Genomic DNA, 12,377 nt, shown 5'->3' on the forward strand with positions numbered 1-12,377 from the left:
ATAAATAGTACGTGAAGTCTTTCGGGCCAGGGATCTGGGCCTACCTTGCCTGCATCATATCACCAGCATCTCAGTTGTGTCTGGCACATAGTAAGTGTTCAGTAAACATTTGTTGCACTAAGTGAAAGAATGAACTTCTCTCTTTTTCAGAGATGTTTTTTGTGATTCTCCGAATCAACCAGGGTCCTTAAGATGTCCTGGAGGCCGTCTCCATTTCTCTCGGTAAGTTAAGGTGTCTGAGTGGCACCAGTGCTCCACTCCTCCTGCGACCTGCAGGTAGTGGGATACGCTGTGGCTCTGCGGAGTGGGGTAAAAGAGCTCCCCCGGCGCCGCTCCCGCTCCCGTCCCGCTGTGCCCGGTCCCACGCCCCTCAGCCGCCTGGCTGCCTGGGTTGTCCGGGTTCTTCCGCCCCTCTGGCTCGGTCCACGTTACCTCTCCTCCCTTCTCCCCTCTCGGTACCTTCGCCCGCCGCGCGCCTTTCTCAAATCCTCCGGTTATTAAGCTCAGGGGACGGTGGCCCGCCCGGGTAACTCTGCGCCCGCCCCTTCCTGCCCCCTTCCTGCCCTCACGCCCCGTCCCCTCCTCTTGACGTGGCAGAGGCGGCGCCAGCCATGTTGGCCGGGCGGAGGTCTTCGGTGAGGCCCGGGGCGGGGTGGCGCCAGCCCTGATTGCGGTGCCACGGACTGCTCCTGCTGGGCGGAGAGGACTGATTTTGCAAAGCGGAGGCTGCGACGGGTCCGGCAGGGGGACAGTGAGGTAAGGGCCGCCTCGTCTCCGCTCCTGCGGGACCTCAGGTGCGCAGCGGGAAGCGGGTGCGGGCTGGCGGCTGGGGTCCTGGGGGGGGAGGGGGTCCCGGCTCTGCCCTCTCGGTGCCCTGGGGCCCGCGAGGTGTGCCGGAGGCTGAGGCCCGGTCCGGCGCGGGGAGCGTTGAGCGCTGAGCTTGCCACTCTCTCACCCGCTTGGCCGGGGGCCCAGCCTCATCCTCCAGCTCCCCTGGATTCGGTGGAAAGATGGGAGTCGTGTGGAAAACGGTGGTTGGAGCATCTCGCCCAGCACCCACCCCCACCTCCTGGGCCACCCATCTCCACCTCCTGGGCCAAGCCCGTCATCGCCTCTGGGCCCTTGGACTTTCTGTTTCAGTCCTTGCCAGATCTGGAGTGTCCTAGACTTTGAACCCAGTTGACTACGTCACCCGTAATTCAGCCTTGGAAGTTAAAGGGGTTAAAGGAGAAAAGAGCTAGGTAAAGATAATGCCTTAGGTTTTGATTACAAAGAGTTCAGTTTTCCAGCAGGACCAATCCTATCCCATTGGGCTTTCTTTCTAAGGCAGGTAGTGTTTCCCGATTTGGTGGTTAAGGTACTACCTGAGGAAAGTAATAGTAAATCTACATCAATCACTGGAGGGGGTGTGTGGAATTCTCGTTTTCACGTGAACTCCCTCAACCTCTACCCTCCAAAGCCATGGATAACTAGCCAAATTAACTTGGTTTAAAAAGGTTTTAGATTAAAGTATAAGTGCGTGTTAAGTTTTCCTTCTTTTCCTCCTCTGGTAGTGAATGAACATCATTTCAAAAGTGGCGCGATCTTGGCTCACTGCAACCTCCACCTTCCCGGGTTCATGCCATTCTCCTGCCTCAGCCTCCTGAGTAGCTGGGACTACAGGTGCCCGCCACCACGCCTGGCTGATTTTTTTGTATTTTTAGTAGAGACGGGGTTTCACTGTGTTAGCCAGGATGGTCTCGATCTCCTGACCTCGTGATCCGTCCATCTCGGCCTCCCAAAGTGCTGAGATTACAAGCGTGAGCCACCACGCCCGGCCTAATTTACAGAATTTTAGAGTTAGATGGGACCTTGTGGTTTTCTAGTCCAAGTCTCTTACCTTGCTGATGAGAAAAACAGAGGATTCAGAGAGGTTAAATTGTCCGAGATCATAAGAAGACAGTTCATTGAGGATTTTACAAGTGAAAAGTAGGAGACAAATTTAATTGGCTACTAAAAAATACATCTAATTGGAAGGAACGCAAATTTACTTGTCAAGTAAATTTTCAATTAGGTATGAATAAAAGGGCTTAAATATGAGAAACTATCATAGGGAAAGTCATTTTGGTTTGTTTCAGATGAAGTCTCTCCCTGTCACCCAGGCTGGAGTGCAGCTGAAGGGATCTCGGCTCACTGCAAGCTCCGCCTCCCAGGTTCAAGCTGTTCTCCTGCCTCAGCCTCCCTAGTAGCTGGGACTAACAGGCACCCGCCACCACGCCTGGCTAATTTTTGTATTTTTAGTAGAGACGGAATTTAACCATGTTGGCCAGGCTGGTCTCGATCTCATGACCTCCTGATCCACCCGCCTTGGCCTCCGAAAGTGCTGAGATTACAGGCGTGAGCCACTGCGCCTGGCCAGGGAAGTCTTTTGAAATACTACTTGGGCACATATTTGATATACTAGGTTAAAGTGACATAATGGTTTGCTTCTTAGCTTTTAGCTCTATTATGATAAAATTATTTAACTAAAGTATATTGTACTGAAATCGGACATTTCTTTAGAATAGTCTTTTGTGTTTTGTATCACTTAAAAAGAAAAAAAGACTAGTGGCTGGGCGCAGCGGCTTAACGCCTGTAATCCCAGCACTTTGGGAGGCCGAGGTGGGCGGATCACCTGAGGTCAGGAGTTCAAGACCAGCCTGACCAACAAGGTGAAACCCCATCCCTATTAAAAATAGAAAAATTAGCGGGGCATAGTAGCTCGCGCCTGTAATCCCAGCTACTCGGGAGGATGAGGCGGGAGAATCGCCTGAACCCGGGAAGTGGAGGTTGCAGTGAGCCGAGATGGCGCCACCGCACTCCAACCTGGGTGGTAGAGTGAGACTCCCATCTCAAAAATAAAAGAGACTAGTATGCTAAGTCTGCATTCTAATATAGTGTGTGGAATAATATTTCTTTGGTTTAATACTTTTATGCAAACCTGTTAGTATTAGGGGAGAGAGTACTTATCAAATAATATCATTTTATGAAAAGCTAGCTTGTGGCTGGGCCCGGTGGCTCACGCCTGTAATGGCAGTACTTTGGGAGGCCGAAGCGGGTGGATCACCTGAGGTCGGGAGTTCGAGACCAGCATGACCAACGTGGAGAAACCCCCATCTCTACTAAAAATACAAAAATAGGCGTGTGTGGTGGCGCATGCCTGTAATCCCAGCTACTCAGGAGACTGAGGCAGGAGAATTGGTTGAAACCAGGAGGTGGAGTTTGCGGTGAGCCGAGATCGTGTCATTGCACTCCAGCCTGGGCAACAAGAGCAAAACTCTGTCTCAAAAAAAAAAAAAAAAAAAAAAAAAAGAAAAGTTGGCTTGTAAAAGGACTTTATTTCAGATATGCCATTGTTGGACATGGGACTAAGCCTAGCAAACTTCGTCCTTGAATTCGTGATTTTAAGATTGCGTGACTACTACTATGGAAAGGTGAGGGAAGTCAGGGAAGTGTTGTGCATAACCAAGTAATTGGACCAATTAAGAAACAGGTAGGACTTTTTTCAAACTACTGCTGGAAAGTGGGAATGTAAGAAGTATAATAGATGTGATTTAGCAAGCAAATTGATCTTAGAGCAGGGAGATTGAGAGGAAAAAATGTGAAGAAGAGAAGGGGAGTTGTGCCCAAATATCAATCAGGTGATACTTAGTATGTCTTAAGAAGTAAGGGTGTAGAGATACAGTCCAGCCTGTTAACCAGTTGAAAGTTAAACCTGGCTATTGTCTGTGTGTGAATGTCTTCCTGCTAAGAATCCTGGAACCTTTCGTATTGCGGTTTCCTAATGGTCCTAAGGCAATTGTTTTCAGAACCCCTAACTTAAACATTGAGTATCCAAAGAGAGAGAGAAAAAAATGGCTAAACAGAGGACAGGTGGGTTTTCACATCTGTTTCTGCAGTTTATTGTGATACATTGTTTTGGTTGAATTGTATGAAGGATTAATTAAGAAATTGAAAGGTTAAGGCTGGGCGCGGTGGCTCACACCTGTAATCCCAGCACTTTGGGAGGCCGAGACGGGTGGATCATGAGGTCAGGAGATGGAGACCATCCTGGCTAACACGGTGAAACCCCGTCTCTACTAAATAATACAAAAAACTAGCGGGGCGAGCTGGCGGGCACCTGTAGTCCCAGCTACTCGGGAGGCTGAGGCAGGAGAATGGCGTGAACCCGGGAGGCGGAGCTTGCAGTGAGCTGAGATCTGGCCACTGCACTCCAGCCTGGGCGACAGAGCGAGACACTGTCTCAAAAACAAAACAAACAAGCAAACAAACAAAAACAAAAACAATTAGCTAGGCGTGATGGCGGGTGCCTGTAGTCCCAGCTACTCGGGAGGCTGAGGCAGGAGAATGGCGTGAACCCAGGAGGCGGAGCTTGCAGTGAGCCGAGATTGCGCCACTGCACTCCAGTCTGGGCGACAGAGCGAGACTCCGTCTCAAAAAAAAAAAAAAAAAAAAAAAAAGAAAAGAAAAAGTTAATTGCAGTGTGGAATCTGAAAGTTTAGGAGTGAACTTTTTGAACTTTGTTACCTTCAAACTCATTGGCCTACTCTGCACTTTGAATGGATCATCTACCCTTGCATGATATTTTAACATCACAAACCGTTTGGAAGATAATGCTTCACTGAGTAATGTATATCTTCTAAATGTTAATACATTTCTTTATATACTATCAAACAAATTAGAATAATACCAACACTGATCTCATCAGAAAAATCTTTACATATTAGAAACTTGTCAAGCTTATGGTAGCAGGCACAAGTTTTAAAACAATTTAATGGTGGGGAGCGGTAGGGCTCATGCGTGTAATCCCAGCACTTTGGGAGGCCGAGGCGGGCGGATCACGAGGTCAGATGATGGAGACCATTCCAGCCAACATGGTGAAACCCCGTTTCTACTGAAAATACAAAAAATTAACTGGTTGTGGCACGCGCCTGTAGTCCCAGCTACTCGGGAGGCTGAGGCAGGGGAATCGCTTCAACTTGGGAGGCAGAGGTTGCAGGGAGCTGAGATTGCCCCACTGCACTCCAGCCTGGCAACAGAGTGAGACTCCGTTTCAAAAAAAAAAAAAACAAAAACCAAAAAACAATTTAATATTTGCTTGAAAACTCCAATTTTTATCACTGGCAAAAAATACTATCAGTTTTATATAAAGTGATAGGTTTACTTCTTACATTTTTGAGAAAATATCTATAATACGTGAGTACTAGTTATGTACTATCCTTGGGAGAATTGAGAAAATAGTCATTCAAAACATTTTTTGTTTTGTGTTTCAGCTATTTTAATGCCTTTTGCAGATGTGTTTTAGATGCATTTTATTTTATTTTTTTATGACACATTAGAATTTTTATTTTTTCTTAACTACACTAGATTTCTTATGACTTATTTTTTGTCAAATGTAGTCATTGCTGTTCTGATTTCATTTTATTTTATTAAAATTTTTTTTTTTTATTTGAGAAGGAGTCTCACTTTATCGCCCAGGCGAGAGCACGATCTCTGCTCATTGCAACTTCCACCTCCCGGGTTCAAGTGATTCTCCTGCCTTAGCCTCCTGAGTAGCTGGTATTATAGGTACCCACCGCCAGCTCAGCTAATTTTTGTATTTTTAGTAGAGATGGGATTTCACCATGTTGGCCAGGCTGGTCTTGAACTCCTACCTCAAGCGATCCACCGGCCTCAGCCTCCCAAAGTGCTAGGATTACAGGCGTGAGCCACTGTGCCTGGCCTTAAATTTTTTATTTTTATTTTTAATTTTGTGGGTACATAGTAGGTGTATACATAGATCTTAAATTATAGGAGCAATTAAGTAGTAAACACAATTTTATTTGCCTTATGTTGTGTATAATACATGTGGAAGAGGTTTGCATAGTCTTAGAACTTATATTCACATTCCATAGTACCATGGAAGCTGTTGCTAAAAACTGGATTTGTAATTCCCCCCTCACCCCCACATCCTGGTTGTTTTTTCTTTATTGCCACCTGTGTTACAGTGGGGTTTGACATCTTCTAACTCTCCGCAGAATACCCCACACCTTTGTTTTATCATTATCTTTCAACACTTTTCCTTGAAAGCTCATACCACCCTTCTCAAAGCTGTCTTCTATATTTACCTTCAAAATAGTTTTTTTTTTTTTTTTGAGATGGAGTCTTGCTCTGTCGCCCAAGCTGGAGTGCAGTGGTGTGATCTTGGCTCACCGCAACCTCTGCCTCTCCAGTTCAAGTGATTCTCCTCCTTAGCCTCCTGTGTAGCTGGGATTACAGGTACATGCCACTGTGCCCAGCTAGTTTTTTTTTTGTATTTTTAGTAGAGACGGGGTTTTGCCATGTTGACCAGGCTAGTCTTGAACTCTTGATCTCACGTGATCCAACCACCTCAGCCTCCCAAAGTGCTGGGATTACAGGCTTGAGCCACCACGCCCGGCCCAAGATAGTCTTTTCTAAACAAGTTTAGTCTTGGGATTTCTCTTTACCCTTTATGCGCCTTTGAAAAATCCACAGTCTTTTTTGATTAGCATAAGATTTTCTAGCTGTCTCCAAGATTCTGGCACGATTGGAGGAAATACAATGTTTTCTTTAATTTTTGCTTTCTTGTTTAAAGAAGAGAAAGTTCTTAACTGCTTGGAATGCTTAGATTTGTTAAGCTTCAATTTCTGTCATTTGTTTTATCAAAACTTATTTGAAAGATTTTTCTAAAATTAAAATTGTTATATCTAACTTTTTCTCCCGAAATAATATCTCTTCTTTCTTCACTTAAATTTTAGAATCAGTTTCTTGTCCCACTATTGTTCTTAGCAACTTTAAACATCCATGTTGGGTTTTCCAGGCACCCTAGGTTCACAGTACACTTCTTTCAACTTGACCTCCTTCATGTCTGCTACATAACACTTGAATGTCTTTGTCATCCCACACCTTTAAATTCTTCAGCTTCCTTCCATGACTAACCACTGTTGCAGTTTGAGAGCATGATATAGAGCTGTTGCCTGTGTAGGAAAGCTGGCATCCTATCTATGCATTTAGACAGTAAAAATGGAGCTGTCTTTTGATACTGGACCCTTCCCAGAGTGCATCCTCTTCCCCTGGTTAGTAAACTTAAATTATTATACTGAAATTTTGTATCTTAAATTGGAGTTTAAAATGCCCTCATAATTTGGAATGTTCAAAATATTCTGAAGTAAGTTTCTGCAGAAGAGTCTAAATGATATATAAATTGGGGGAATTGGGGGAACAGCACTTATCAAGCATTTTATTTATTGTGTCACAAATAGCCTGTACTTGCACAATAAGAAAATTACCTGTCCAAAGCAGAAGTGCCCAGTTTTAGGAAAATCTTTTTGTTATATACTTTTTTTTTTTTTTTAAATTTTATCCATTCTGTGGAGGTATCTTCTGTGTTTTTTTTTTTTTTTTTCTGTTTTTTTTTTTTTTTTGAGACAGAGTCTCGCTCTGTCGCCCAGGCTGGAGTGCAGTGGTGTGATCTCGGCTCAAGTTCTGCCTTCTGGGTTCACGCCATTCTCCTCAGCCTCCTGAGTAGCTGGGACTACAGGCACCCGTCACCATGCCCAGCTAATATTTTTGTATTTTTAGTAGAGATGGGGTTTCACCGTGTTAACCAGGATGGTCTCGGTCTCCTGACCTCGTGATCCACCTGCCTCGGCCTCCCAAAGTGCTGGGATTACAGGTGTGAGCCACCACACCCGGCCTTTGTTATATAGTATTAAACATTCTCTTCTATAAAGTTTAGTGGAAACTTGTTATTTTTTAGATAGAAACCGTGTGAGTTTTAGAACTGTATAATTTTGAAATCTGTTTATATGAATTCATGTAACTTTCAAAATTGATATGGAAAACATAGGATCTAGGTTTTCCCCCTGTTTTTGCATTTCTTTCCTATATACCCTTAAAGAAATAAGACACTATTTTTTACCATCACCTTTCAGAGTGAATAGGAAAGTGTTAAATACCTGTTATTGGGCCTCATGGACATTGGACATTGGGTAGAGCCATTAATTATTTTGTTATTAGTTGCTTGCTAATTTTTTTCTGAGATAAATATTTTCATTTTGTCCTGATTTTTTTTTTTTTTTTTTTTTTTTTTTTTTTTTTTTTGAGATGGAGTTTTGCTCTTGTTGCCTAGGCTGGAGTGCAATGGCATGATCTCGGCTCACCACAAACTCTGCCTCCAGGATTCAAGAGATTCTCCTGCCTTAGCCTCCCGAGTAGCTAGGATTACAGGCACATGCCACCATGCCTGGCTAATTTTGTATTTTTAGTAGAGATGGAGTTTCTTCTTGTTGGTCATGCTGGTCTCCAAATCCCGACCTCAGGTGATCCACCTGTCTCGGCCTCCCAAAGTGCTGGGATTACAAGTGTGAGCCACCGTGCCCAGCCAGTTCTGATTTCTAATGTGTTAATATTGCTGAATAGGGGGAAAACATACTTATTTTGAAACTTCTTAAGAGGATCCTGGATTTTAAAATATTTTAAAATTTTGATACAGAAATAAGAATCAAACTCCACAATGACAACCTATTTGGAATTCATTCAACAAAATGAAGAACGAGATGGAGTCCGATTTAGTTGGAATGTTTGGCCATCAAGTCGACTGGAAGCTACAAGAATGGTTGTTCCTGTGGCAGCCCTGTTTACACCACTGAAAGAGAGACCTGACTTACCACCTATTCAATATGAACCTGTTCTGTGTAGTAGGACCACTTGCCGTGCAGTTTTGAATCCTTTATGGTAAGTAAAATATATAGAGAAACTAATGTGGCAAAGAGATTTAAAAATGCAAGGTTTTTTTTTTTTCATATTTTTATAAAAATCCCTTTGTTTTTGTTCATAGTAATCTTTTCAAATTAGGACAGTCAGAAAAATCCAGAGAGCTGTAAAATTTTAGGATCATTCTAGTTGTAGTGAGTTGATAATATAAAGAGACCAAATGTAAGAGTGTCACTATAAAAACTGTTAGATCCCATCAGTGTCTTCTGAATAGTGGTGCTGGATATGTATCAACCCATCTTGTGTCATTAGATAAGTCATAATTGGCTGGGCACGGTAACTCATGCCTGTAATCCCAGCACTTTGGGAGGCCGAGGTGGTGGATCACCTGAAGTCAGGAGTTTGAGACCAACCTGACCAATACGGTGGAACCCCGTCTCTACTAAATGCAAAACTTAGCTGGGTGTGGTGGCATGTGCCTGTAGTCCCAGCTATTCAGGAGGCTGAGACAGAGAGTTGCTTGAACCTGAGAGGCGGAGGTTGCAGTGAGCTGAGATCATGCCTCTGCACTCCAGCATGGGCGACAGAGTGAGACTCCGCCTCCAAAAAAAAAAAAAAAGAAAGTCATGATTGAGTGACATGATGTTACAAAAATGTTGTGATTTCTGTTGCTTAAGCCAAAGTCTCAGGAATCATCTCTTACTTCTCTTTCCATTCCCTCTCCCTCAGCCAATCCACTAGCAAATCTAGGTGATCTACCTTAGAACATTACAGATTCTGTCTCTTACAGCCTCTTATTCCATCTCTGGTAGTATACCCTGCTTCAAGATACCACTGTCTTTTTTCCTGGGCAATTTCAATAGCCTCCTACCTGCTCTCCCTGTTTCTATTCTTGTCTTTCAGCAGTCTGTTCTCCATCCAGAAGCTAGAGTTTTATGAATGAAACTCAGATTATTAAAATCTTCCAGTAGTAGCTTCTTATTTTTGGAATGAGAAATCCAAACCACTTATCAAGATCTGTAAAGCCTTGTGTGATCTAGCCTCTGTATATATTTCTGCCTTCATCTGGTATTATCCATTTTCCTTATTATCATCTACATAATACCTTAACCCTGTTACTCTCTTTCTGATTCTTGAACATACCAAACTTATTCCTGCCTTGACACTGGTATAGTAGCTGTGCATTCTACCCGGATTCTTCCGTCTCCAGATTTTCTTGTGATTGGTTCCTTTTCATTCTGGTCATACTTTAGTTGTCTAATTAAGAAGGCTGTTTTTTAAAGCAGCCCTCTTAAACACATTCTTACATTCTGCTTTGTTTTCTTTAATCTGTTGTTACCATGTGAAAGTATTTTTGGCTGGGCGGAGTAGCTCATGCCTGTAATCCCAGTGCTTTGGGAGGCCAAGGTAGGAGGATTGCCTGGGCAGCAAAGCAAGACCCCATTTCTACAGGGGAAAAAAAAAGAAAATATATATATGTATGTGTGTGTGTGTGTGTGTGTATATATATGTATATATTTTATGTATATATGCTGAGTGTGGTGGTATGTGCCTGTAGTCCTAGCTACTTGGCAGGCTGAAGATGGGAGAAACACTTGAGCCAGGAGTTCAATGCTGCAGGGAGCTATGATTCTACCATTGCACCGCAGCCTGGGCAATAGAACGAGACCCTGTCTCAAAAAAAAACCAAACGTATTTTCTTGTTTGTGCATCTGCTTGTCTTTTGTCTGTCTTTTCTAGAATGCAAACTCCATGAGAGCAGTTCTCTTTTTCTTGTATCACCAGCACCTAAAATAATGGTTGGTACTTATTAGGCATTCAGTAAATATATTTTTGACCTGAATAAATGTTTTCTAGGTCTGAGTGTAGATGTTACTGAAGTCACTTGAAGAAAAAAATAGGATTATTTTAATTTTATTGATATTGCTGTATATGTGTGTGTATATATATTTTTGAGATGGTTTCACTCTGTTACTTAGCCTGGAGTGCAGTGTTGTGATTCTGGTTCACTGTATCTTTGACCACCTGGGCTCAGATGATCCTCCCACCTAAGGCCCCTAAGTAGCTAGGACTACAGTCATGCGCCACCATGCCTGGATGATTGTATTTTTTGTAAAGACTGGGTTTCACCATATTGCCTAAGCTGGTCTTGAACTCCTGGACTCAAGCCATCTGCCTCCTCAGCCTCCCAAAGTGCTGAGATTACAGGTGTGACCTACTGCACCCAGTGAATATTTACTGTATGTTAAAAGTTATAATATATTCACCATTTAGGTAAACTTGTATATGTTAAAGTATGAATTAGATATTGGTAGTGTCTAAAACTACATGGCTTTTAAAAGTTACTTTTACTTTCAATTTGAATATGTTCATGTTTTAGGAAGAAATCAATTTTATTGAAATTTGAAGTTTTGTAAAATTGAACTGAAATATGAACTGATATATCTTTTCTTTTTTTAAAACAGTCAAGTGGATTATCGAGCAAAACTTTGGGCTTGCAACTTTTGTTACCAAAGGAATCAGGTAAGAAAACATCCATTGCATGCCAGGTGCGTTGGCTCACGCCTGTAATCCCAGCACTTTGGGAGGCCGAGGCAGGTGGATCACGAGGTCAGGAGATCGAGACCCTCCTGGCTAACACAGTGAAACCCTGTCTCTACTAAAAATACAAAAAAAAGTTTGCCAGGCTTGATGGCAGGCGCCTGTAGTCCCAGCTACTAGGGAGACTGAGGCAGGAGAATGGCGTGAACCTGGGAGGCGGAGCTTGCAGTGAGCCGAGATCGCGCCACTGCACTCCAGCGTGGGTGACAGAGCAAGACTCTGTCTCAAAAAAAAACGTAAAACATCCATTGCAGATGTTAATGCCAAAATACTAGTCATGTAGAAAAATGCATATTTAAAAAAAGATACAAATAATTATTTCTCATTTAATGAAAATGCCTTTTTAAAAATAATTAAATGATCAGGAAATGCTTTCAGTTTAAAATTTTATTAATCTTTCTAGCCTATAATTTGTTAAACATTTTTTTTTTTTTCTATTTGTAGTTTCCACCTAGTTATGCTGGTATATCTGAACTGAATCAGCCTGCTGAACTTTTACCTCAGTTTTCTAGCATTGAATATGTAGTTCTGGTAAGAACATAAGAACAAATATTTAAGAAAGTTTTAAAATTTATACTGAAATAATTGTTAAATTGTGATAATTTGGAAGCAATCATGCTTAATTTGATGGAATTGATTGATTCGATAGAACATTTCAAAGGTAAACTGTTGAGGTCAGTTTGAGCAGGGTAATTCCTATGTTGTAATAATTTGATGGGTGGCTAAGATACTGGGTAGGGTGGTGTGATTTACTATACTGAGTAGATCAGTAAACAATAAAGTATCAATCTTGCTTTGTAGTAGGAAATTCAGTTAACAAATACTTAGTCAATATGATGCTGGAGTTGGCTAATGTATCCCCCAGGTCTAATTAATGAAAATAATCTTGCATTGGTCCTTCTTAGGGAAATCATTTTTGTTTTCTTTCTGAATACCTAACATAGTTGTTTGCATGTTTAAGTGTGGAAGTAATATCTTTTATGAATGTTTTAGAGAAAACAGTTATGGTTCACTTGGACCATTTAGTAATTTGTTCAGCCTGG

At 42.5% G+C, this 12,377-nt stretch overlaps 1 protein-coding gene across 2 annotated transcripts in view; it reads left to right on the forward strand.

The window, feature by feature from the left end:
• The first annotated feature begins 570 nt into the window (after window positions 1–570).
• Window positions 571–12,377, forward strand: part of SEC23A (Sec23 homolog A, coat complex II component) — a 73,436-nt gene continuing 61,629 nt past the window's right edge. The window contains exons 1-4 of one of the 2 annotated variants that reach the window (XM_030930000.1): window positions 571–794; window positions 8,513–8,754; window positions 11,199–11,256; window positions 11,779–11,865. In XM_030930000.1, the coding sequence (XP_030785860.1) occupies window positions 8,534–8,754; window positions 11,199–11,256; window positions 11,779–11,865 (366 nt within the window). In that variant the 5' untranslated portion in view covers window positions 571–794; window positions 8,513–8,533. The remainder of the gene's footprint in view (window positions 795–8,512; window positions 8,755–11,198; window positions 11,257–11,778; window positions 11,866–12,377) is intronic. The other variant, XM_030930001.1, reaches the window with a different exon arrangement.

Source organism: Rhinopithecus roxellana, chromosome 5 (assembly GCF_007565055.1).
Source record: "Rhinopithecus roxellana isolate Shanxi Qingling chromosome 5, ASM756505v1, whole genome shotgun sequence".
Classification (NCBI taxonomy): domain Eukaryota; kingdom Metazoa; phylum Chordata; class Mammalia; order Primates; family Cercopithecidae; genus Rhinopithecus; species Rhinopithecus roxellana.